Source organism: Erythrolamprus reginae, chromosome 2 (genome assembly GCF_031021105.1).
Source record: "Erythrolamprus reginae isolate rEryReg1 chromosome 2, rEryReg1.hap1, whole genome shotgun sequence".
Classification (NCBI taxonomy): Eukaryota; Metazoa; Chordata; class Lepidosauria; order Squamata; family Dipsadidae; genus Erythrolamprus; species Erythrolamprus reginae.
The window spans coordinates 43,507,563-43,535,229 of record NC_091951.1 but is presented as its reverse complement, the minus strand read 5'-3'; the positions used below and the strand labels follow the sequence as shown (position 1 = coordinate 43,535,229).

The 27,667-nt window shown below is 42.7% G+C and overlaps 1 protein-coding gene across 1 annotated transcript in view; it reads right to left on the bottom strand.

Moving 5' to 3' along the window:
* The window catches only part of LOC139159394 (SRSF protein kinase 3-like), a 41,971-nt gene extending 27,329 nt beyond the window's left edge, over positions 1-14,642 (bottom strand). The window contains exons 1-3 of the mRNA XM_070736714.1: positions 14,579-14,642; positions 11,127-11,216; positions 8,586-8,694 (exon numbers count right to left, since the gene is read on the bottom strand). Coding sequence (XP_070592815.1) covers positions 8,586-8,694; positions 11,127-11,216; positions 14,579-14,642 — 263 coding nt within the window. The remainder of the gene's footprint in view (positions 1-8,585; positions 8,695-11,126; positions 11,217-14,578) is intronic.
* Between the last annotated feature and the right edge of the window lie 13,025 nt (positions 14,643-27,667).

Here is a 27,667-nt window from a genome sequence, read left to right as displayed (position 1 = left end):
CAGAGTACCTCCAGAACTGCCTGCTACCGCACGAATCCCAGCGGTCGATAAGGTCCCACAGAGTTGGCCTTCTCCAGGTCCCGTCGACTAAGCAATGTCGTCTGGTGGGCCCCAGGGGAAGAGCCTTCTCTGTGGCGGCCCCGGCCCTCTGGAATCAACTCCCCCCGGAGATTAGAACTGCTCCCACCCTCCTTGTCTTCTGTAAACTACTTAAGACCCACCTTTCCCCCAGGCTTATTATAATTTATGTTTGGTATGTATGTGCTGTTTGGTTTTTAATTATGATAGGGTTTTTAGTTTTTTAATATTAGATTTGTGCCATTATAATATTGTTTTTATCGTTGTTGTGAGCCACCCCGAGTCTTCAGAGAGGGGCGGCATACAAATCTAATAAATAATAATAATAATAATAATAATAATAATAATAATAATTATTATTATTATTATTATTATTATTATTATTATTATTATTATTATTACAATCCTCCCCTGTACTTACGGCTGGGGCTGAACAAAGGATGACCTTGAGTCTTCTGGAAAGAAGTGGCTAGTATCTTTCCCTCTCATGCAACCACCCTTCCCCAAGCATATGCAGAAGCCAAATATCACGCAGGCAGGTATGGGTATGCGCTGGGGATGCACAACTGTGTGCACATCCTGAAAATCGCTACCGGAACGAAGTACCTTACTGTTTCAATAGCAGGCCATCAGTGCTACCCATACACAAAAATAGGGTCACAGCTAAATTGGCACTAGATTAAAGTCAACGGAATTCATGGAGGGCTGGACTTGGGTCTCTTGGCAACACAATGATTCCAAACCGATGACATGTTTAACTCTGCCCTTCTAGCTCAGCCTGTTCTTTTGTTACAGCAAGATAGACATCTCGCTATTAAGGATGCTTCTGTTGCAAAAACAGAAGAAAAAAAAATCAAGTCTCTACTTCCTCTGCTTCCAAGATTTCAGCATTCACAAGCACTAATATCTGGTTTTCTTCTTCCATAGCCCTGTACCAGGAAATTGAAGCAGGCCCCAGGTTGGTTTTTCTCCCCCTCCTCAGATGAAAAGACCCCGAAGGAAGAGACAGTCTTCAGCAACACAAATATTCATTACACACATTTATTATTTATTTATTTATTTTATTCATTTGTCCAATACACAATACATATGGAAAAGAATAGACATGAAGTAATATATATAAAGATAATATGTAAAAATAGAGGAGAAGATATATGAAAGGAAGAAAATATATATGATATATGAGATAAAGGAAAGACAATTGGACAGGGGATGAAAGGCACACTAGCGCACTTATGTACGCCCCTTACTGACCTCTTAGGAACCTGTTGGGGGTTAGGGGTTGACACTATTGAGTCCGGTAATGAGTTCCACGCTTCGACAACTCGATTGTTAAAGTCATATTTTTTACAGTAAAGTTTGGAGCGGTTAATATTAAGTTTGAATCTGTTGCGTGCTCTCGTGTTGTTGCGGTTGAAGCTGAAGTAGTCATTGACCGGTAGGACATTGCAGCATATGATCTTGTGGGCAATACTTAAATCGTGTTTTAGGCGCCGTGGTTCTAAGCTTTCTAGACCCAGGATTGTTAGTCTATTTTCGTAGGGTATTCTGTTTCGAGTGGAGGAGTGAAGAGCTCTTCTGGTGAAATATCTTTGGAGGTTTTCAAGGGTGTTAATGTCCGAGATGTGGTATGGGTTCCAGACAGATGAGCTGTATTCAAGGATGGGTCTGGCAAAAGTTTTGTAGGCTCTTGTGAGTAGTGTGAGATTTCCGGAGCAGAAGCTACGTAGGATCAGGTTAACAACTCTAGAAGCCTTTTTGGCGATATTGTTGCAGTGGGCTTTAGCATCCAGTCCGGGGACCCATAGTTTGAGGATCCCTGATTTAGTGCAATATAAAAAATGCAAATAATTTTTCTGCGGACCACCAAATTTGGTGACTACTGCTTTAAATAGTGTCCCTGAACTTGATTTCTTTTCATTGTCCTTCAAAACTTTAACATTTCTTGTTTGTAATTCCAAAATAGTTATCTGAGTCATTTTTTTGTGATTTGCACATCCCTTTTAATTATTAAGTCATCAGCTAGTTTTATTTGTAAATCCAGTGTGACATTATTTTCCATATCATTATAATAACCTGTCATTTAAAAATCCACATTGGAATCAGCCTTAGTCTCTGTCTTATCCAGTAAAACCAGTTCCTCTTCTATAATCCCTTTTGATTCAAGTTTTATGAATCAGTTTTATGAATCTTGAATAATTTCTGAGTGTGTTGTTTCCAAATATCCTTGAATTCTTCCAAAGTTACACTGCTCCATTCTGTATTAATGGGTCTTTTCTCCTTTATTTATAATCTTTGCTTCTTTCGGGTTCTCTTTAATGTCCAACCTTCAATATCTTATATATTATTTTTTAATCAACAGAATTTTCCCACGGGATGAATTCTTGTCATTAATTTTAAACTCCTATTTCAAAACAATCCGGCCCTTTAATCTGTTTTAAACTGTAAAAAATACAACTTTAGTAATCCTTTCTCTATTCTTTCATTGATATATTTTATTCCTATATCTTATTCCTATATCCTATATCTTTATTCCTATATTTTATTCCTATATCTCTTTTATTCTTTCTCTGATATATTTTACCACGAGTATATCCTCTATAACCTTCATTGTGTATTGGACAAAATAAATAAAATAAAATAAGCTCTGCTCTCAGCAGAGTCATTTTCAGTTCACCACGGCTTCCCCAGAAATCAGGATGAAAAGCCTATATCAAAGCTGCTTCCAGGTAGACCTTTTTATTATGAAATCATTCCGTCTCTCTCAGTAACTGCATGGATTGTTCAGGCAACATTGTTTTCTGTCAGTAACTGACAGGCCCAAGGACCAAGGAAGGCACATGGGATTACTTCATAGCAGTTTCCTTTATTGTTCCTCACCTACCGACCGAAATCTTGCCTGACTATTTGCAACCGTTTGCATCACTATACATATTAATCTTGAAAATTCCTAGACAGGAACATTCTTAATTCTCTTTCTTCCGACTAAGCCAGTGTTTCCCAACCTTGGCAACTTGAAGATATTTGGACTTCAACTCCCAGAATTCCCCAGCCAGCATTCGCTGGCTGGGGAATTCTGGGAGTTGAAGTCCAGATATCTTCAAGTTGCCAAGGTTGGGAAACACTGGACTAAGCTGCCTAAGCCCTTTGTCCTCTGGAATGTAACCACTCCTTCCTACATGCCATCACTGTCAGATCGAGTAAACAGAGCTGGACACGTTGAAGTTGTAATCTAGTTTATTAGATACAAGCTGAAACACCAGCAACTATTCACATTCAGGCTCGTCGGTAAAATATGCACTCTAAAACAAACCAGCGCCTTTTATAGACAGTTTGCCATGGAGCTGCGGCTTGAACAGCTGTTTGAATTTGGCGCCCACCGCTATTACCCAATCAGCAGCTAGTATTCAAATTTCAGTGGACATAACAATCACATAGAAACATAGAAGTCTGACGGCAGAAAAAGACCTCATGGTCCATCTAGTCTGCCCTTATACTATTTTCTGTATTTTATCTTAGGATGGATATATGTTTATCCCAGGCATGTTTAAATTCAGTTACTGTGGATTTATCTACCACCTCTGCTGGAAATTTGTTCCAAGGATCTACTACTCTTTCAGTAAAATAATATTTTCTCATGTTGCAGTAAAATATGTCTTCCTATTTCTTCAACCATCCTTCCCCACCACCACCTTTCATCTCAAAACAATCCACCAAGAAGGAAAGGATGAAATAATTGCACAGAGACATTGGTTGAAAGCAGGCTGCTTCGGGTTCGCTCAGGTTTGGGAGAACCCGTAGCTAACATTTTGGCTGGTTCAGAGAACCTCCAAATCCCACCTCTGGCTGGTCCTGCCCACCCCTCTCTCCATGTAGCCCATTTTGGTTGTGGGGTAAGTGCAGAGCCCATGTAGAAGCTTGGAGAGGGGGAAAAAATGGGCCTCTGGAAGATTCAGAAGGCTGGAAAGGGGCCAATTTCTGGCCTTCAGAGGACCCCCAGAGTCTGGGGAAGGCAAAAATGCCCCCCCTGGCTGTGATACAAGAGGCCAACTAGGCCACGCCCACTATGGCCACGCCCACCCAGCATCCAGTCAAAGAACCTGTGGCTGAAATTTTCGAAGCCCACCCCTGGTTGAAAGTGCCCACTGATCCTCCAGGCACCGGTACCAGGCCTTGCACTCCTGCAGATCTTCCCTCTGCTTGGAAAGCCTATGCTCCTAGTCCTCAGTGATGTGCTTCTCCTGAGCCTCCTTCTTGGTCAGATCCAATTTGATCTGAGCCAGCTGTTTTGCCAAGTCTTTCTCGTGGTGGCTGCTTAGCTCCAACAACTACTTCCTGTTGGGGCCCTAAAGAGCCCGGGCGGGCAGGGAAGGAGTGGCTGAGAGGGGCAAGTAGAGGCTGGTGAGATTCCCCTCAATGTGAGTGGCATTGACTTGGTCACGCCCATCCAGTCACACGACCACTTAGCCACGCCCACACAGCTGGTCATTAGGCAGATCATATTAGTGATCCGCGTGATTTAAAATTATGAGTTTAGTGGTCCCCGAGGTCTGAAAGGTTGATGACCCCTGATTTAAAGAGATTAGAGATGAAGATTATTAAAAGCGAAGGAAAAAAATACAAAGTTAATTTATTTGATTGAGGTTGTTAAAATATATATGTTGTTTCTGGTAACTGTTCTGTCTGGGTCACTCCAGAAGCCAATACCAACCCAAAAAGAGAAGCCAGACACACTGGTAAAAGGCAAAGGCAGTTTATATAAGTCAAGGAAAACACAGGTAACAGAAAATGTCCTTACAAACAGGAAAAACGCTGGAACCTCAAATATATACACGAAGGGAATAGTCCATGAAGCAATACCAGATTCTTGCTGCCAAGACGAAGCTGTAGATAGCAAACATACGCCTCCCACGAGTCTTCCAGACTGCTAGGCCACAAGCCAAGATCAGAGACGCTGAGAATCAAAACAGGTCACCACAACTCCAATTGATAACACTCCACATGGCTTCAAGGCCTTGCCTGCCTTTTAAACCCTGCTGATGAGGACCACACCCAAACCCAGCTGTTTCTAATTCAATGGTGATAATATTTCTTTAACTGCTCCTTTCGTTGCTCTGAACATCTCTGTCTCATGTCAATGACAGCTTGTGCGTCATCACCTAATGACTCCAAACTACTGGCTGGGGAGAGCCCCCCCCCCCGGGGCTCTCATGCTGTTCTCCTTCATCCCATTCCTGACTCTCCTCTCCCCCGTCTGACTGTTCAGCCCCCTCCTCTGCGCTGTCATCCTCCTCCGGGCACGGAGCCAGCAGAGACGCAGCTGGTTCCTGAGCAGCCTCAGGCTGAACCACAACAGTAACGATGGATTTTTTTTTGCTGATACACTACAGGGGTTGAAAGATTTGTTTATACACACAAGCTGATATACAAATAGAAGAGGCTTTTTGTTCTATTTTCAGTAGTATTGGAGAAAGTGCTAAACTACTGAAATGGTTTCTACTTGTCAAGATGAAGGGGGAATTCATTTATATATAATGTATCTTCTATGTTATTTACTGTGTACATTTTCCTTCATTTTAAATATTTTCCTTGCACCTTTTCCCCTTTTAGAGAAAGGTAAATTTAATGTGATCTCTCTAATACCATTGTCTACTAAGGACATCCATATACAGTGGAAGCTCGGTTAGCGAATGCCTGGGTTAGTGAACAATTCAGTTAGTGACCAAACATTTTGCTAAACATTTGCACCTGTTAGTGAACAAAATTTCAGATCGTGAACCGCTGACGTCACCCCCCTGCATCTCAAACTAAGCATCATTTGCGCTCGAGACAAAGTTACGTTCAGTCGCTTGTTGTCTTTATCATGCGGCTTCCTTCTTTTTTAGTGATTTCAGTGCTTTCACACACATTTCACACCATCTTTCGGCTGTGGCGAGGAGGGCGTTTGCCCAGGTTCGCCTGGTGCACCAATTGCAGCCCTATTTGGACAGGGAGTCATTGCTCACAGTCACTCATGCCCTCATCACCTCGAGGTTCGATTACTGCAACACTCTCTACATGGGGCTACCTTTGAAAAGTGTTCGGAAACTTCAGATCATGCAGAATGCGGCCGCGAGAGCTATTGTGGGGATTCCCAGATTCACCCACGTTTCTCCAACACTCCGTGGTCTGCACTGGCTGCCGATCGGTTTCCGGTCACAATTCAAAGTGTTGGTATAATGACCTTTAAAGCCCTTCATGGCATTGGACCAGAATACCTCCGGAACCGCCTTCTACCGCATGAATCCCAGTGGCCGACAAGGTCCCACAGAGTTGGCCTTCTCCGGGTCCCATCGACCAAACAATGTTGTTTGGCGGGCCCCAGGGAAAGAGCCTTCTCTGTGGCGGCCCCGGCCCTCTGGAATCAACTCCCCCTGGAGATTAGAACCTCCCCCACCCTCCTTGTCTTTCGCAAGTTACTCAAGACCCACCTATATCACCAGGCATGGGGGAACTATGACATCTCCCCCAGGCTTTCTTATATTTTATGTTTGGTATGTATGTGTTGTATGGTTTTTTATATAATTTTTATTATTAGATTTGTCCCATTGTTATACTGTTTTTTATTACTGCTGTGAGCCGCCCTGAGTCTTCGGAGAGGGGCGACATACAAATCTAATAAATTGAATTGAATTGAATTTATTTTAATAATATAGCCCTCAATCGTGGCTCCAAAGAAGATTGAGAGCCATAGTACACGTAGTGAAAAGGCAGCAGCCAACAACTGAATTGAAAAAAGAAATTATTTCCAAGTATGCTTTATTTAATGCTTTTATGTTTATTTAACTCTTTATGTACTGTATTATAACTGTTCTCATTTAAAAAACATACCTATATAACCTGCAACACTTATATATTAGCAAATCAACAGGCGCCAGGAACCAATTACAGTATTTCTCTTTCCTTTATTTCTTATGGGGAAAATTATTTCGGATAGTGAACATTTCGGATTGGAAACAGCTTTCCGGAATGGATTGTGTTCACTAACTGAGGTCCCACTGCACTCTTCTAACAGGAAAATTGGGTTAGGGAAAATAAGACACATCTGTCATTTCTCTGTAAGGTTTACAGAGGAACTGGTACCATAGAAACATAGAAGACTGACGGCAGAAAAAGACCTCATGGTCCATCTAGTCTGCCCTTATACTATTTCCTGTATTTTATCTTAGGATGGATATGTGTTTATCCGAGGCATGATTAAATTCAGTTACTGTGGATTTACCAACACGTCTGCTGGAAGTTTGTTCTAAGGATCAACTACTCTTTCAGTAAAATAATATTTTCTCATGTTGCTTTTGATCTTTCCCCCAACTAACTTCAGATTGTGTCCCCTTGTTCTTGTGTTCACTTTCCTATTAAAAACACTTCCCTCCTGGACCTTATTTAACCCTTTAACATATTTAAATGTTTCGATCATGTCCCCCCTTTTCCTTCTGTCCTCCAGACTATACAGATTGAGTTCATTAAGTCTTTCCTGATACGTTTTATGCTTAAGACCTTCCACCATTCTTGTAGCCCGTCTTTGGACCCGTTCAATTTTGTCAATATCTTTTTGTAGGTATTACAATATGTAATATGTAGGTAATGCAATATGTATTCTTACATATTCTTCCCTTTTGGGAATTGGGAGGAAAACCCCCCAAAATAAAATATTGCTGCAATGTAAACACCATTCTTGTTATCTGTTTTAAAATTCTGCAATCTAGAAATTAAGGGAAAGAATTTAATAGGATATGGAACAAGTGGTATAAATGTATCCAAAACAGAAACAAGATAGAGTGACACAATATGTTAGAGTATACAACAAACAGAAATATACATAAAACAGATTTAGACAATAATAGTAGATGAATTAAATATTTATAAATATATCTACTTACTACTTTCCCTCTACTTGTTAGATCAATAGAAATCTCTACTTATTTATATCTCTTTTCGTCTTAATCACCATAAATGCATAAATATGTACATATATCTATTTATTTCTCTTTTTCTCTATCTTTAGTTTATTGAAATGAACATATTGCCTATCCATCACTTCAGGGTTTCGAACACCAAGCTTCTCTTACACCCACACTGGAATTAAAACTTTTTTTCCCGAATTCCAAAAATGTGACGTCATCAAGCTATAACCCTTCTTCAACTGTAGAAGGCACACAAATGATTTCCTACAGATTATCAAAAAATTAATTAATATGGAGTGGTGCGGTGGCCTCACAATCAGGAGACTGTGAGTTCGATCCTAGTAGAGGCAGAGATTTCTCTCACTCTGGGCACACTGAGAATATACTCTGCTGAGCAAACCTCCGCATTGGCAACAGAAAGGACATCAGGCCATTAAAACACCCTGCTAGCTCCATTCAGTTAATCCAGACTCTGTCCTGCAAGGGATTATGGAGTCAATAAATGATGATGATGATCATCATCCTCAAAAAGTTAATAAAGAGCTGGTCATTTTGTTTACTTACCCAGTATCTTGGCACAGCCAGACTGTTGAGAAGTACCCATAGCCCAGATTTTGGACCACGCGATATCTTCCATTGAACGTCTCTCCTTTCTTCACCGGATAGTAGCCGTCTGCAAAAAAAGGCGGAAGTCAGAATCACTATGCTACTACAGGTAGTTTTAAACTTGCAGCCTTCCATTTAGTGAACTTTCAAAGTTATAGTGCTGAAAAATGTGACTTGCAGCCAATGTATTTTATGTACACTGAGAGCATGTGCACCAAAGACAAATTCCTTGTGTGCCCAATCACATTTGGCCAATAAAGAATTCTCTTCTGTTCTGTTCTACCCTACCCTACCGTATTCTATTCTATTCTATAAATTTGTTTGCCATCTGGAGTATATTTACAGCTGGAGTTATACAGCATTCTGGGGACATGCTAAGAGAAGTCAATGGGATAAGCAGGATTTGTTTAAAGGCAGCACGATTGATTTAGCAACTGCCTTGCTTAAAAATGGAAACTCTGGATTCAGTTCTGGCTGTAAGTGGAGGACCACTTGTAAGAGGCATCCAAAGGTAGTTTTACAAGGATACTGTATATACTTCAGAATATAACAAGGAGCCCCTTCTGCAGTGAGATTAATGTGAAGATAATTTAAGAAGATTCTCAAATGCACAGCAAACTTGCTAATTATATTTATCTTGCCCCTAAGATTGCGTACAAATGGCACACAGAATCGCAAACACATTTTTGCCTAGGTGGGGAAACGGCTGTTGAATCTTTAAGCCACGTATTTCTTTTGTGTGTGATGTTTGTAGGAATGTGAGGTCTAGGAGTATTGTATTATATTTTTGCCCGGCATATGTTCCAGCAGTGGATTGCTCTCGGTTCAGCCTGGTTCTCAGAACTGGTAGTGCTGGTGGCGGGAGGTTCCACCCACCCACCTGGGACACTTCTGCGCATCACCTATAAAGCCCTTCATGGCACCGGACCAGGGTATTTACGAGACTGCTGTCTGCCGCATGAATCCCAGCAACTGGTTAGGTCCCACAGAGTTGGTCTTTTCCGAGTCCCGTCAACAAAACAATGCCGTTTGGTGGGGCCCAGGGGAAAAGCCTTCTCTGTGGCGGCCCCGGCCCTCTGGAACCAACTCCCCCCGGAGATTAGAATTGCCCCCACCCTCCTTGCCTTTCGTAAGCTCCTTAAAACCCACCTCTGCCATCAGGCATGGGGGAATTGAGATACTCTTTCCCCCTAGGCCTTTACAATTTATGCATGGTATGTTTGTTTGTAGGGATGTTTAGTTTTACAATAAGGGTTTTTTAGTTGTTTTAATATTGGATTTATATGATGTTTTTTTATTACTGTTGTTAGCCGCCCCGAGTCTACAGAGAGGGGCGGCATACAAATCCAATAAAAATAAATAAATAAATAAATAAATAAATGGGCGCATATGATCCAGTAGTAAAGAGTTTTAGAACCAACTACTGATATGTTTCTTGTGGTTGTTTTATGGTTCGAGGCAAGCTAGATCTTTCCCTTGAGTAACTCATTTCTCGTGGAATCATGAACAAATTTGTTGTGTTAACACGGATTATAGAAGTTGCGTTAATAATTTTTCTTATATGTCTGCATGTGTGTATGTGTGTATGTGGGGGAAGGACAAAAAGTTGCACTAGAGATGGTTTATTTAGCCAAGGTTTATTGGATCAGCCATAAGTACAACCACACAATGTCAAGCCGTTGGGTGGTTTGTAAACACATATTAATGTGGCTCAGACATTATATTGAATCCGAATCAAATCAGCCACAGGGTGAGCAAAAATAAACTTCAGCTGGGAGCTTCCAACTACAGCTGGCATTCTCCCAGCCTTCTCCTGTTGCCATTTTGCTGGATGAGACTCTTGGCAACCACTCACCCCACTCAGCCAATGTCTGTAATACAGGGAGTCCTCAATTTACAACAGTTAGCTCAGTAACTGTTCAACATTACAATGGCACTGAAAAAAGTGACTTATGGCCATTTTTCACACTTGACAACCATTGCAGCATTCCCAAAGGTCATGTGATTGACATTTGGATGATATTTGGACAAACCGACTCACGTTTATGACGGGTCCTTTCCTTCCTAATTGGATTAGATTAGATTTATTGAATTTATATGCCACCCCACTCCGCAGACTCGGGGCGGCTCACAACAATGGTGAAGAACAATACATAGTAACAAATCTAATATTTAAAAATCTAGGTTACAGTTTTAGATTAAAAAGTCCAAAAAAGAAAACCCAATATATAAAAAACAACACACAATCGAATCATACACAAAAACTACATGGGCAAGGGGGAGATGTTTCAATTCCCCCATGCCTGATGGCAGAGGTGGGTTTTTAGAAGTTTACAAAAGGCAAGGAGGGTGGGGGCAATCCTGATCTCTGGGGGGAGCTGGTTCCAGAGGGTCGGAGCCACCACAGAGAAGGCTCTTCCCTTGGGTCCCGCCACAACCCTGCCATCTACCTCAAGGGTTGCTTAATCCAAGGCTAAGCAGGACATGCTTGCAACTCACCTTCACCAGAGATCATAGGGGGTTCCTCCATGGCACACCCTTCAAAGTGGAAGAGTCCCTGGATCTTTTTAGGCTGAGGAGGTTTTACATCTAAGAGCATAGAAACATAGAAACATAGAAGACTGACGGCAGAAAAAGACCTCATGATCCATCTAGTCTGCCCTTATACTATTTCCTGTATTTTATCTTAGGATGGATATATGTTTATCCCAGGCATGTTTAAATTCAGTTACTGTGGATTTACCAACCACCTCTGCTGGAAGTTTGTTCCAAGGATCTACTACTCTTTCAGTACAATAATATTTTCTTATGTTGCTTTTGCTCTTTCCCTCAACTAACTTCAGATTGTGCCCCCTTGTTCTTGTGTTCACTTTCCTATTAAAAACACTTCCCTCCTGAACCTTATTTAACCCTTTGACATATTTAAATGTTTCGATCATGTCCCCCCTTTTCCTTCTGTCCTCCAGACTCTACAGATTGAGTTCATTAAGTCTTTCCTGATACGTTTTATGCTTAAGACCTTCCACCATTCTTGTAGCCCGTCTTTGGACCCGTTCAATTTTGTCAATATCTTTTTGTAGGTGAGGTCTCCAGAACTGAACACAGTACTCCAAATGTGGTCTCAGAGCAGAAGGAGTTCAACCCAGTCAGTTGTAGGTTGACATTTACCAGGAGCAAGAAAAGACACACACGTAGACACACACTACAAGGGTGGGCTGCTCTGGGTTCTCAGGGGTTTCTGGAGAACCTCTAGCTAAGATTCTGTGGAGTTTGGAGAACCCCCCCCCCAAAAAATCCCACCCCTGGCTGGCCCCTCCCACCCCATCCCACCCCTCCCAGGAGTTACGATGCGGCTCATTTTAGATGCAGGTAAGTGGAGGCTCGGCAAGGAAGAAAAACAAGCCTACTGGAAATTCAGAAATGCCCCCATAGGAGGCCTGGTGCCTGGGGAGGCAATTTTGGCCCTCCTGAAGGCTCGGTGAAAGTAAGGTGACCAGACGTCCCACTTTCGGCGGGACAGTCCTGCCTTTGGGGAATATGTCCCATGTCCCACGGTGTTTGATTTTTTAAAAACGGGACACCTGGTCTCCTTAAACAAAGGGGAAGGGTTGGGCCAATCCACAATGGTCTTGGGCTTGGAGACATTGGCTGGGAGGAACACCACCTCCAATGTCCGATGTCCGAAGGTCTGGCTGCGAGGAGGCAGCTCCGGGCTGCGAGCATGCTCCTCGAGCGAAGGGGGCTGGATTATAAAAGACTGATGCCGAGCAGCTCTTCCCAGCGCCGCAGATGGAGTGGCGAGGGCTGGTGGCTCTTGCTTAGGGGTGGGCTACTACCCGAACAGGGAGGAACGCAGTGGGGTAGCGAAAATGGAGCTCCACCCCAGAGCCCCCAATTTGCACTGAAAGATGTTGAAAGAAAATGCATAAGCCACGCCCACAGTGTGGTAGTAAAAAATTTGGTAGCCCTTCACTGCTTTAGCTCCTCCTCCTCCTCACTCGGTTCCTGCCTCCTCCACCGGCACCGATCTCAGGAAAGCACTAAACGAGCGCCAATCTCTCTCTCGTAAGTTCAGGGAACAACCGATCCAAATTATTTATTTATTTTTATTTATTTATTATTATTTTGATGAGAATAAATTAGAGAAGCTGATGGTGCGATGGAACAAGGTAAAAGATTATATGTTAAGTAAAATCTGTGATGTAAATACGAAAAATAAACTACAATCACTCTTTTAGTAAAATTTGCTCAGGATAGAGCCAAGGATTAATAGATAGATAAACAAGTGAAACCTCTTTGAATCCTCCTGTAGGGGTGGTGGGGGTGACGGGGTGTGTGTGTTGTTTGGTGGTGGGCACAAGCACTGTGCACTGTTATATGTTTGTTTTTTGTAAACCTATAAAAATCAATAAAAATTATACTTTTTTTTAAAAAAGGGAACAACCGATCGGACTTCCGAGTTTGTTTCCCCCCCCCTCTCTCCCAGCAATTGTTTCGCCTAAGCATCGGTGCTTTTTGCAAGCTGGTTTCAAGCGGAAGGGATCTGCTGCCCTCCTGGGAGGGTGGATGGGTTGCTTTACAACAGGGGCTGCCGTCCGTCCAGCCGTGTTCTCCCTCCCCCTGGAATGGTGTCCCACTTTAACGAGGTAATAATCTGGTCACTTTAGGTGAAAGTCTCCGGAGCCTGGGTAAGGCAAAAATGTCAGCCCACCCATGCTGCAAGAGGCTGGCTAGGCCACACCAACCCAGCAGCTGGGCAGAGAACCAGTAATGGGTTTCTACTGGAATGGTAGAGAATAGCACACCAGTAGTAAAAGGGTCTCTGGCATGTGCACATGTGTGTCTTAGCGAGATTTGGCTTCTGCACACGGGCAGGAAACAAAATCTTGTTAGGGGATGCACGCGTGGGTGAGTTTTCAGTGACTTTTTGATTCTGTCCCTCTCACTGGGACATGCAAGTACAGTGGAACCTCATCATACGAACTTAATTGGTTCCAGGAGGAGGTTCGTAAGGTGAAAAGTTCGTAAGACGAAACAATGTTTCCCATAGGAATCAATGTAAAAGCAAATAATGCGTGCAAATCCTTCAGGAAAATCCCAAACTTTAGAAGGGAGGCGAACAGAGGGCAGGGAGGAGCAGCTAAAGGGGGCGGGTGGAAGAAGCAAGGCTAGGCTAAAGGGTGAGTGGGAAGGAAGAAAGGCAAGGGGGCGCCCCTCCCTTTTCTTTCTTCAAAAGACACCCTTTCAGTGCCTCTGCAAGCACGTTGTTCTCTGCAAAATCTTTCCTACTCCAAGCAGCCCCTCCCTTTTCTTTCTTAAAAAGACACCCTTTCAGTGCCTTTGCAAGCACGTTGTTCTCTGCAAAATCTTTCCTACTCCAAGCAGCCCCTCCCTTTTCTTTCTTAAAAAGACACCCTTTCAGTGCCTTTGCAAGCACGTTGTTCTCTGCAAAATCTTTCCTACTCCAAGCAGCCCCTCCCTTTTCTTTCTTAAAAAGACACCCTTTCAGTGCCTTTGCAAGCACGTTGTTCTCTGCAAAATCTTTCCTACTCCAAGCAGCCCCTCCCTTTTCTTTCTTCAAAAGACACCCTTTCAGTTCCTTTGCAAGCACGTTGTTCTCTGCAAAATCTTTCCTACTCCAAGCAGCCCCTCCCTTTTCTTTCTTAAAAAAGGGGGGGAGAAACCCTTTCATCCCAGCAGCAGCTGCTTGGGTTCGTAAGGTGAAAATAGTTCGGAAGAAGAGGCAAAATTTTTTTAAACACCAGGTTCGTATCTTGAAAAGTTTGTTAGAAGAGGCGTTCGTAAGATGAGGTACCACTGTATATGCCAAAGAGAAAAGAGGAAAAAAGCAAGGAACGCAAGACGCAGCAGGAGGGGAAAAAAGGAGAGCTGAGATGACACTAGTAATCCAGGAAGTGACAGCCGCCGATCAGCTGGAGCTGCGCACGCACCTTCATTTCCGCCGGTGGAACTGCGTTCCACCCCATCCTGCCTGCTGCCCACCCCTGCGCCCATCTCCAAAGACTCTCCGAAGATTGTACGAACGCAATCCAATTTCTAATGCTATGCAATGCAACAGGCAATTGTGCATTATATTTTCCCCACCCCTTCTACCATTTTCACACCAGTTTTGTCCATTAGCCTACTTCTATCGCTTTGAATTCTGGAACAGGCCTGCTGAGCAGGTCACAGCAGGAGTTATTTCAAGGATTTGCTTGCAAATGATAGCGGGCACGTCTAGCCATCGCCGCTTTGTGCTGCAGGGACCTGGAGCCATACCAGGCAGGATCTCATGTTCGTTGGGTTCTTTGGCTGGATTTTCAGAAAGATTAGAGGAGATTGCAAGGAAAGACCCGTTGGGAAGCTTGGCTGCTCTGGTCTTGTGTGAGTCAACCTGGACACTCATTTCCAGAGAAGAACGATGGAAGTTCTCACACATTCCCTATTGAACCTGTTCTGGTTACCTATTGAGTTCTATCAGCCTTTAGTGGAGGGAGAGCTTGGCTTTTAAAAATCTGGAGAAATTTTTTTTTTAAAGTCTGGAGTAACATTGAGAAATAATTTTGGCTACAACTAGTCTTTCCTCTCTAAATCACGATACACATGGAATAAACCCTCAGTTTAATAGAGCATTGAAGGAGGAGGAAGACCACTGTTACATGGTCCAAGTGCCCATTAAATCCAAATTTACATTGTTTGCATCAATTTATGTTGTATTTCCATCATTTAATTTCCGTAATTTAATTCCAGATTTTCATAATCCTAAATATTTGTCCATGGTTTCACTATCATGATATTGTGGTGCCGTGTATGTTTTTATTTCTATAACCTACTGAGGGTCACAAGATTTTATACAGGACATCCACATGTCTAGATTGTTCTGTATTCGATTAATAAAAACCTTTAAAAAAAAATCAGACATGTTTTTTAAACTGATTTTTTTTTTTTACTGCATATGGGTCCTTTGGAGTAGAGAATCAAATTGTAAAAATCCAAACCCAGATAGATAGGCATGGATATGTATACATATATGTACAAACAAACACACACATATATGCACATACATATATATGGGTTTTATTAATGGAATAAAAAACAATCCCCCCAAACCACCTTTGCTTATATAAAGTAAAGCCAGACTTTGATCACTCATGGATCAATATTATTGATTGGTTATAGATACATTGATCTATAACCGATCAATAATATTGATCCATGTTCTGCCAGCGTGTGCCAACTGCCCTTAATTACAGGTTAATTAGTCCAAGCAGACACACACACACCACAGAAGGCAAATAAATGTTATCAACAGAAGAGAAGAAAAAACTCCCTTTTAAACTTCAAAGGGATTTCTTGTAGCAACAAGGCAACAATCCATGAATGAGCAAAGTCTGGCTTTACTTTTTATAAGCAAAGGTGATTTGGGGGGATTGTTTTTTATTCCATTAATAAAACCCTTATATATATATTCAATCGATAACAAACAAACAAACAAATGTTCAAGTATTAAGAACATTTGAATGCTCATAATTCATTAAAAGCCGGGTTACTCCTCCCGATGTTTGCCTTTGATAAACACACTAGATAGTGAGTGGACTTCCCAATAAAAAGAATGTGGTGCTGCCATTTGCCTGCCAAGGTGGTTGACCTCCCCATATACTAAAGAAATCCATGTACAGTGTTCCCTTGATTTTCGCGGGTTCAAACTTCGCGAATAGCCTATACCACGGTTTTTCAAAAAATATCAATTAAAAAATACTTTGCGGCTTTTTTCCATCCGATGACGTCATACGTCATCACCAAATTAATATTTTTTGCAAATAAATAACAAAAAAAATAATAATTGTTAATAAATAATTATGTTTATAAATATCAGGATCACTATTCAATGGTGAGTACCAGTAATAATGGTGAGTAAATGGTTGTTAAGGGAATGGGAAATGGTAATTTAGGGGTTTAAAGTGTTAAGGGATGGCTTGTGATACTGTCCATAGCCAAAAATTGTGTATTTACTTCCCCATCTCTACTTTGCGGAAATTCTACTTTCGCGGGCGGTCTCGGAACGCATCCCCCGCTAAAATTGAGGGAACACTGTACTGTATTTTTCAGCGTATAAGACACACCTTTCCCCCCTTAAAGAGGCTGAAAATTATACTCTGAATGTAGCTTTTTTCTAAGTTTTTTTCCCCCAGCCCTAACGAGGTGCTAACGATCTTCACCAGCTCTTCCCGGCTTGCAGGCTTTTTTACATTGCTACTCCCTCTGAAAAAGGTTTTTTCAGCCCTAACTAATGAGGTGCTAGTGATTTTCCCGGCTTGCAGAATTTTCTCATTCCTACTCTCTCCGAAGATGCATTTTCCCAGTCCTAAGTCTTTGCAGGCTTGTTTTCATTGCTACTCCCTCCGAAGGTTTTTTTCAGCCCTAGCCAGGGGAATCAAATAATGGGCAGAGGACGCCAACCATATGAATATCTGATAGGCGGATTTCCCCCGGCCCATTTTTTCCTCCCCCCAAACTAAGTTGCATCTTATGATACGATGTGTTTTATACCAGTGTTTTCCAACCTTGGCAACTTGAAGATATCTGGACTTCAACTCCCAGAATTCCCCAGCCAGCATTCGCTGGCTGGGGAATTCTGGTAGTTGAAGTCCAGATATCTTCAAGTTGCCAAGGTTGGAAAACACTGTTTTATACTATGAAAATACAGTAATTAGATAGCAACGTCAAGAGGATTTTGCAAGGCTGGTTAAAACTAAGCCAACTGTGACCCAGGAGCTTCTAAAGTTCTCAATGATCCATTTGTGTGGAAACAGGTCCCAGAGCCAGACCAGATTATCTTACCTCCAGAAAATGTATAAAATCCAGAAAATGCATGAAACTTACGTCTTCTGCAGGATAAGGATGGTAGCACAGTTCATTCCATGGATGCACCCATTTAAGCAGATTATGGAGGGACACAAGACTTCCTGATCTGCCAAGCTTTGGAGCTTCGGGGAGTCTCAATCCGAGATGCTTTTGCCTGCTTCTCTTTTTAGTCTCTGGGAAGAGGCTCAGCTGGAAAGGGAGAAAGTGGGAGGGAGGATCGTCCCAAACCCCCTGGCATAGCCTGTGTCAATGTGAGAGAGTTTGGATTGGACTGCGCTCAAGTCTCCAGTGCAACTCAGGGCCAGGACAGCTGGGAAGTTCTTGTTTTACCCAATTCCTTTGCATCGCTCTGCACCTGTTGCCGCGGCTTCCTGCTTTGCTCTCTAATATTTTCCTGGCTCTGCGGCTGCTTTGCTGCCAAAGCAAAATCTGGAATCTCCCGGGTGGGTATTTATAGATCAGCATTTACAGATAGCCAGGAGAGAAATGCAAACTTTTACACTGTACAGTTGGCTGACTTTCACCCTCGAGCTGTTTCCCCCCCCCCCCCGTATGTCCACGAGAGGAGAAATAGCATTTAGCATTTAGATTTATATACCGCTTCGTAGTGCTTTTAAAGCCCTCTCTAAGCGGTTGACAGAATCTGCATATACAGTGTTCCCTCGATTTTCGCAGGGGATGCGTTCCGAGACCGCCCGCGAAAGTTGAAATTTCCGCAAAGTACAGATGCGGAAGTAAATACACCATTTTTTGCTATGGACATTATCACAAGCCTTCCCTTAACACTTTAAACCCCTAAATTACCCATTCCCTTAACAACCATTTATTCATCATTATTACTGGTACTCACCGTTGAATAAGACCCTTAGTGATCCTGATTTTTATAAACATAATTATTTATTCACAATAATAATTATTTTTTTGTTATTTATTTGCAAAAATTATTAGTTTGGCAATGACGTATGATGTCATTGGGGAGGAAAAACCGTGGTATAGAAAAAACCCCGCAAAGTATTTTTTAATTAATATTTTTTGAAAAACCATGGTATAGGCTATTCACGAAGTCCGAACCCGTGAAAATCGAGGGAACACTGTACCGTCAACTAAGCAATGTCATTTGGTGGGGCCCAGGGGAAGAGCCTTCTCTGTGGCGGCCCCGGCCCTCTGGAACCAACTCCCCCCGGAGATTAGAATTGCCCCCACCCTCCTCGCCTTTCGTAAGCTCCTTAAAACCCACTTCTGCTGTCAAGCATGGGGGAACTGAGATACTCTTCCCCCCTAGGCCTTTACAATTTATGCATGGTATGTTTGTTTGTATGTATGATTGGTTTTAAAATAGGGGTTTTTTAGTTGTTTTAGTATTGGATTTACATGCTGTTTTTTATTATTGTTGTTAGACGCCCTGAGTCTACGGAGAGGGGTGGCATACAAATCCAATAAATAAATAAATATTGCCCCCCAACAATCTTGGTCTTCAGTTTACCCACCTCGGAAGGATGGAAGCCGTGATGGGCTGCCAAAATTTTTACTGCCACGCTGTGAGTGTGGCTTGCTGGCCATGTGACCAGGTGGGAGTGGCTTGACAATCATGTGATGGAGTGGCTTAAAAGTCATGTGACTGGGTGGGAGTGGTTTACCGATCAAGATAAGTTTTCAAATAGGTGCTTGGACTTTTTTTTTTAGTTGATTAAATCACATTATTTGCTTGTCACCTTCTTGCCACTTTCTCCCTGCAAAGGACCAATTAACTTTTTTCTTATTTTTAATGTTGGAAACTTTTTTTTGTTACTTTTTACTTTTGTCACAAGCCTTTGTTTATTGTGAGCCTTAGCTTTCCTCACTTCATCTTTACAAGCTCGGGCTATTTGCTGGTATTCTGCCTTAGTTATTAACCCTTCTTTCCATTTTTTATACTTGTCCTTTTTGTCTTTCAATTTGTCAGAGAGTTCTTTATGCTGGTTTCTTTTGAGATTTATTATTTTCTTCTTCATCGGTATTGTGCTAGTCTGGGCTTTTATAAATCTCACTTTTCAAAATTTCCCAAGCTTCTTGAGTCATTTTCCCCTTAAGGATTCCCACCCATGGAATCTTTCCCAAGTTCTCTCTAAATTTATTGAAATTAGTCTCTTAAAGTCCAAGACTCTTTTTCGACTTTGTTCTGTTTGTGTTTGCATAATGTTGAATTCCAATATTGCACAATCACTTGCCCCCAAGGTTCCTGTAGCTTCAACACAGAAACATAGAAGACTGACGGCAGAAAAGGACCTCATGGTCCATCTAGTCTGCCCTTATACTATTTCCTGTATTTTATCTTACAATGAATATATGTTTATCCCAGGCATGTTTAAATTCAGTTACTGTGGATTTACCAACCACGTCTGCTGGAAGTTTGTTCCAAGGATCTACTACTCTTTCAGTAAAATAATATTTTCTCATGTTGCCTTTGATCTTTCCCCCAACTAACTTCAGATTGTGTCCCCTTGTTCTTGTGTTCACTTTCCTATTAAAAACACTTCCCTCCTGAACATCAATGTGATGGCACACAATAAAAAATGAACTATTAAATACTTTCCCACATACATAAAAATTACAATTTTATAAATAATTACTTGGCTATAACCAAGGATTTTAGGACTCATGTAGAACTCTGGGACACTAAATGGTTTATAACAGAGCTCACCCATAATAGCCTATATTGTGTCTCAGTGTGATGTGTGAATTGAATCACTGCTTCTTTATAATTTATTGTTGAGCAATAAAATACCGTAGTGTTTGATTTCTCTTGATAAGACATGATTGAAATGCTTTAAACACGATATCCATGATTGTTTCAAACCATGGTGGCACTTAGGTTCATATACTACTTTAAAGTCTTGTTTTATTGGACAAATCACAGCAATTGCTTTACAAATATGTCACAAACGGCAGTCAGCAAATTACAGTATTTCATTCGTACGTTTTACAAACTACATTAAAACTTAGTGCAAGTGAGCTGAAGCTCTTCCCTGTTATCTGACCATTTTATGGATGCCTTCTGCAAAAAAAGAAGGCAAAAATAAATCCAGTAAATGAAAACAATCACTGATTTTTTTCTCACATTCCCCCTCGGAAGATCCAAGACAGGGGTCTCCAACCGTGGCAACTTTAAGGCTGGCGGACTTCAACTCCCAGAATTCCACAGCCAGATTTGCTGGCTGTGGAATTCTGGGAGTTGAAGTCCGCCAGCCTTAAAGTTGCTAAGGTTGGAGACCCCTGATCTAAGTCATACGAAAAGAACCTAATTAATGAGGAGGAGGAGCCACATTCTGTGTTGTATATTAAAGTTTATTGAATTACCATGTAAGAATTTTGCTCTGTAATAAAAGTCATCTGGAATCTAAGCTGATTATTTACAGACAAAAACTTCTCATTTCATGATAAAAATCCCTACTTTGCTCAGAGCAAGTATCTACAATAACGTTATACTATGGAACAAGGACGATCGTAAGAAAACCAGGCTGGGTTGTCCATCAAGCTTTTCAGATTAATAATGACTTAATCCTCCAATCAGTTAAGAGAGCAGGTTTGTTAGGGGTGGGTAGGAAGGGTCTGAACCAGAATAAAAGAGAAAGGAAGAAAGGAAGAAAGAAAGAAAGAAAAAAAGAAAGAAAGAAAAAGGCCGATTATTGGCTCAGAATGCAAAAGGGCCAAAATAGAAGCAGGGTAACTCATTTGCAACTCTCCCCAAATTTAGAATTTGGGAACATTTTCCTCAGTAGCCCATTTTCTTTCTCCCAACGGTCACCTTCACGACTGGAAGCCCTTCCTGCAATATACAAGGAACCCCCGACCACACCTGAGCCCAAAATTTCTGTTGCTAAGCAGGAAGAGTTCTTCAGGGAATTCTGCCCCATATTTACGACCACAGCTGTTACGTGAGTTGTTGCTTCCCCGTTGACTTTCAGCTTGTTAGAAGGTCGGAAAAGGGGGGAATCACACGAGGAACCCCCCCAGGGCACTGCGACCGCCATAAATATGAGTCATTTGTCAAGGGTCTGGATTTTGGTCTCGTGACCATGGGGATGCCATAATGACTCTTAAGTGTGAAAAATGGTCACAAGTCACTTCCCCCCCCCTGCCACTGTAATTTTGAAGGGTCCCTAACCAAAAAGTACTTGACTATAGGGGAAAACCCCCAAAAAATTTATTTATTTTTTAATTTTATTAATAGAGTTGAAAGGGACCGTTAGGTCATCGAGTCCAACCCCCTGCCTGAGCAGGAAACCCTACAGCACCCCAGCCAAGTGGAAGTCCAATCTCCTCTTGAAGGTGTCCAGAGTTGGGGAGTTCACCACCTCCCCTGGCAGGCAGTTCCATTGGTTGATCGCTCTGACCGTCAGGAAGTTCTTCCTTATTTCCAGGTTGAATCTCTCCTTGGTCAACAACACAATTTGCTGGAGGTAGGTTAACGTATTTTTCGGAATATAAGACAACCCTTTTTTCCCCACTAAAAGAGGCTGAAAATTTGGGTGCATCTTATACTCTGAATGTAGCTTTTTCAAAGCTTTCCCCCTCCCCAGCCTTAATAATGTACTAACGATGTTCCCAACTCTTTCTGGCTTGTTTTCATTGCTACTCCCTCTGAAAAATGTTTTTTCAGCGCTAACGAGTTGCTAACTATCTTATTTATTTATTTATTCGATCTTTATGCCGCCCTTCTCCTTAGACTCATGGCAGCTTACATGTTAACAATAGCACTTTTTAACAGAGCCAGCCTATTGCCCCCACAATCCGGGTCCTCATTTTACCCACCTCGGAAGGATGGAAGGCTGAGTCAACCTTGAGCTTTGAACCACTGACCTGCAGATCTACAGTCAGCTTCAGTGGCCTGCAGTACAGCACTCCACCTGCCGCGCCACCCCTGGCTCAATCTTCCCAGCTTGCAGGATTTTTTTCATTGCTACTCCCTCTGAATAAGGTTTTTTCCACCCTGAAGTCTTTGCAGGCTTGTTTTCATTGCTACTCCCTCCGAAAAATGTTTTTTCAGCAATAACGAGTTGCTAACTATCTTATTTATTTGATTTTTATGCCCTCCTTCTCCTTAGACTCAGGGCAGCTTACCACATGTTAGCAATAGCCCTTTTTAACAAAGCCAGCCTATTGCCCCCACAATCCGGGTCCTCATTTTACCCACCTCGGAAGGATGGAAGGCTTATTCAACTTTGAGCCGGTGATGAGATTTGAACCGCTGACCTGCAGATCTACAGTCAGCTTCAGTGGCCTGCAGTACAGCACTCTACCTGCCGCGCCACCCCTGGCTCAATCTTCCTGGCTTGCAGGATTTTTTTTATTGCTACTCCCTCCAAAGAAGGTTTTTTCCAGCCTGAAGTCTTTGCAGGCTTGTTTCCATTGCTACTCCCTCCGAAAAAGGTTTCTTCAGCCCTAACCAGGGGATAAAATAACGTGCTGAAGCTGATCAGACTAAGGACGCTTGTCTGATAAATACCTGGCAGATAGATTTTCTCCCTATTTTCCTCCCATAAACCTAAGGTGCGTCTTATATTCTGGTGTGTCTTGCACTCTGAAAAATGCGGTACTAATGCATCGTGCTTGAACTCAACAACACGCCTTGCTGGAGGTAAGTTACTAATGTGTCATGCTTGGACTTGCTGCTAACACAGAGTTGTTGCTGTGAAAAGAGGGAAGCAACCTGCAGCCTCGTTTTGTTAAACAAGTCCTGTTGTGGCCCAGCCTGATTATTAATCTGATGCCATCAACAGGTCAAGCTTTCTGTGGCATGAGAAACCGAAGCAGCACCACTTGCCCGTCTCTGTGGCTCAGGCTGCTATTAACCGCCTGTTACCGCACGAATCCCAGCGACCGATAAGATCCCACAGAGTTGGCCTTCTCCGGGTCCCGTCGACTAAACAATGTCGTTTGGCGGGCCCCAGGGGAAGAGCCTTCTCTGTGGCGGCCCCGGCCCTCTGGAACCAACTCCCCCCGGAGATTAGAACTGCCCCCACCCTCCCTGTCTTTCGTAAACTACTCAAGACTCACTTATGCCGCCAGGCATGGGGGAGTTAAGATATTCCTTCCCCCTAGGCCATTACAAGTTATGCATGGTATGTTTGTGTGTATGTTTGGTTTTATAATAAGGGTTTTTAGTTGTTTTATTAATTGGATTGTTACATGTTGTTTTTTATCATTGTTGTTAGCTGCCCCGAGTCTACGGAGAGGGGCGGCATACAAATCCAATAAATAAATAAATAAAATAAATAAATACCCATCAAAAAAGAGGAGATGGCGAAACTCCTCCATTTCTTTTGGCTTCACGAACAGCCCTTAAGGTTGACCTGCATTTATCAGGAGAGGACGGCGCGCGAGAAGGATGGAGGGATTATTTTGCATCTGAACTGGGAACGCTCAAAATAGCCTGCACCCTTTTGAGTGTTCCCAGCTCAGATCAAACTATTCCGTGCCTCGTCTACAGAGGTTCTCACTCATCCAGGTCATGGTTTGTTTTATTTATTCTTTTATTAATTGGATTTGTATGCTGCCCCTCTGCGAGGACTCAGGGCAGCTCACAACATATCAAAAACAATATACCATATATGTACCTAAAAATCCAATTAATATAGCTGGAAATCTTTAAAAAACAGTAATAAGATTTAAAAACATTCATTACCATTCACCCAGCAAAACATACTACACTTGTCGGCCAGGGGGCTAGGGTCTTATAGCCCCATGCTTGGTGGCATAAATAGGTCTTTAAGCTTTTACGGAAGGCGAGGAGGGTGGGGGCAGTATGAATCTCTGGGGGGAGCTGATTCCAGAGGGCCGGGGCCCCCACAGAGAAGGTCCCGCCAAGTGACATTGTCTGGTTGACGGGACTTAAAAAACCAAATGTATTTACAATTTGTACAAATGTTTGATCTTCAACCAAACATACTTTGGTTGTCGCAAAGGTGCTTTTTTCCAAGAGGCAAACTGGACAGAACGGAAGAAGCTCCTTGGATGAGAAGCGAAACGTCTTCAAGGAAAACAAAGAAAGTCCACTTGCCTCTTGGGATATTCCAGGGATGGCAGAACTTTTTTTGGCTCGGGTACCAAAAGGGTGAATGCACACGATAGCGAGTGCATGAGTTCCCACACCCATAATGCAATGCTCTCTCCCCCCATTCCTGTGCACAACCCCCCCCCTACAGCGCATGCTCATGGCCCTCACTGAAGCCTCCGGACTTCCAGTAGGCCAGGTGGGGCTGTTTTTTGCTCTTCCAAGGTTCAGGAAAGCCTCCTGAAGCCTGAGGATGGCGAAAAATGGCCCAATGGGCCATCTGGAAGTTTGGAAATAGCAATAACCCCATAGGTTTGCCATCACTGGTCTATTCCATGCCTTTCTCACACCTTCCTCTGCTGTTATGGATACTTGACCCAGGAGACAAAAAAGGACAGAAATTTCTGTGTTCTTTTAGCGGCATTGAATGAATTCCAATTGATATGGGATTTTTAATAGAATTCCTATTTACTGTATTTTTCGGAGTATAAGACACACTGGAGTATAAGATGCACCTTAGTTTTGTGGGAGGAAAATAGAGAAAAAAATACTCCGCCTACCAGGTATTCATCAGGCTGGTCCTTAGCCTGGTCAGTTTCAGCACATTAGTTTGCTGGTTTTGAACCGGCCAGTTAGGTCCCACAGAGTGGGTCTTCTCCGGGTCCCGTCAACGAAACAATGCCATTTGGCGGGACCCAGGAGAAGAGCCTTCTCTGTGGCGGCCCCGGCCCTCTGGAACCAACTCCCCCCGGAGATTAGAACTGCCCCTACCCTCCTTGCCTTTCGTAAGCTACTCAAAACCCACCTCTGCCGCCAGGCATGGGGGAATTAAGACTTCTTCTCCCCCTAGGCTGATACAACTGTATGTATGGTATGTTTGTATGTATGCTGGTTTTATATATTAAGGGGTTTTAAGTTAGTTTTTAGTATTGGATTTTTACTGTATATTGTTCATGACTGTTGTTAGCCGCCCCGAGTTTTCGGAGAGGGGCGGCATATAAATCCAATAAAATGAAATGAAAATGAAATTTTTATCCCCTACTTAGTGATAAAAAACAATTTCTACAACACTTCACTTCTCTCTCTCTTCAGAGAGGGAAACAATGAAAGAATTAGGCAAAGGGAAAATTGCTTTACTAGCAGAGCACGGGAGATCGTGTTAGCACCTTGCTAGGACTAAAAATAAGCTTAGTTAAAGCTACATTTGGAGTATAAGATGCACCCAAATTTTCAGCCTCTTTTAGGGGAGAAAAAGATGCGTCTTATACTCTGAAAAAATAGGGTGCGTAAAAGTGTTCAAATGCGGTTGCAGTGTTCAATGTCTTTCTGAAAAAACTTTCGCAAATACTTGGGAGAGAAAATGGGTGACCTCAGTAAAATTTGAAATGGTGGCTCATTTTCTTTACTGCCTTGTGAGATTCTCCTTTCAATCTCCCTGCCTAGAAACAAATGTTTGGCTACTGTTGTGGTTAGCTCTGGCCCAGCTCCTGCCCCAAGCAATGTGGAGGTGGAGGTGGGGGAGACATCTACATGCCACAGGCCTGTTTTGCTTCCAGTAGAATCTGTCTCCTCTGACCAAGGAAGCGTGAGTGACAGGGAAGAGGGGAGTTTGGCAGACAGCCCAGGAGGAAATCAATCATCTGTATCATCCCTGGATTCTGAACAAGAATGTATGATACATCCACGCATGCGTAGAGTGATGCATAGGAGACAACAACTGAAGGATTATTACAAGAGAAAATGAGGCCACCAGTGGTTGGGTGGGGCTGATGTAATTAGTGCTACAGATAAAAGTGCAGCTTAGTGTTTTAGCCTCATGGCAGTTTATCTGATTCGTTGTTTTTTCAAGATCGTGGTTTTTTGCTGTTCAGGATTGTGTGTGTGGGCTCTCTGGACTTTAGAATTGGACTCAATTTCCCAGTTATTGGGTGAGCAATTGGATTGCATTTCACCTGTGCCTTGTGTGCACCAGAAAATCCCTTTGACATTTAAAAAGGGAGCTGCTTCTGGTTTTCTGTTTATAAAAACTTTTGGGTTTTCCTTTTATCATGTGGTGTGTGTCTTCCTGGACTAATTACCCTGTAATTGCAGGCGGTTGAAACACACCGGCAGAACAGCTACACATGTGAAAACATACATCAGCTTAGGCAGCAACATTTCCCCCAATCCCACAGGACGAAAACATCAGAGCTGCATTTAGGAAATTGCACAGGACAGAATGGTTAACTATCAGGATCCATATATTCAATCCAAATCCCTCTCTCTGCTAGCTGATTTTAAATAATGACATAAATAAAACTCTTGCTGCTTAGACATTTCTTACAGGACAAATACAATATGTAGCTGCTGGTTTTTGTTTTAGAGTTGAGCCACATTCTTGAAAACTGGCTGAACTCAAAAGCTGCCATTATCTCACCAGAGCAATAAAAGTTAGCTGCTGCTTAGAGCTACAAAAGTGAGAATATTTGTGTGTCACGTCCACTTGCTTGTGCAGAATCCAACCACCAAAATTGCAATGCTATTAGAGCAGGGTTAAGAGCCACGGTGACGCAGTGGTTAGAGAGCAGTACTGCAGATTATTTCTGCGTCCTGTTGGCTGCCTGCAATTTGGCGGTTCAAATCTCACCAGGCTCAAGGTTGACTCAGCCTTCCATCCTTCTCAGGTGGGTAAAACGAGGACCCAGATTGTTGGAGGCAATGTATGCTGACTATGAAAACTGCTTAGAGAGGGCTGTAAAAGCACTACAAAGCGGTATATAAGTCTAATTGCTATTGCTATTGCCAAACTGAATGCTCAGGGGCCCGATCCGGCCCGTGGGATGCTTAGATTTGGCCTGTGGGGCTACCCTGGAAGCAGCAAAGGTTTGGCCCATTCTGCCTCTTGCCAACAAAAATGGAGCTCATGGTGCGGTGGGTGTTGTCAACTTAACGTCACTCATGTCAGAGGTGGCCTGAGCACTCTGCCAGACAAAACGGGCTTCTGGGCTCTGTTTTTGCCGGCAGAAGGTTGAAGGAGGCCATCGTAGCCAAAAACGGAGCACGGAAGCCCAATTTCTCTGGCAGAACACTGAGGACAGCACAAGCCCCTGAATTGAGTGATGCTGAGCTGGCCACACCCACCCTAGCCACGCCCACTCCCCCC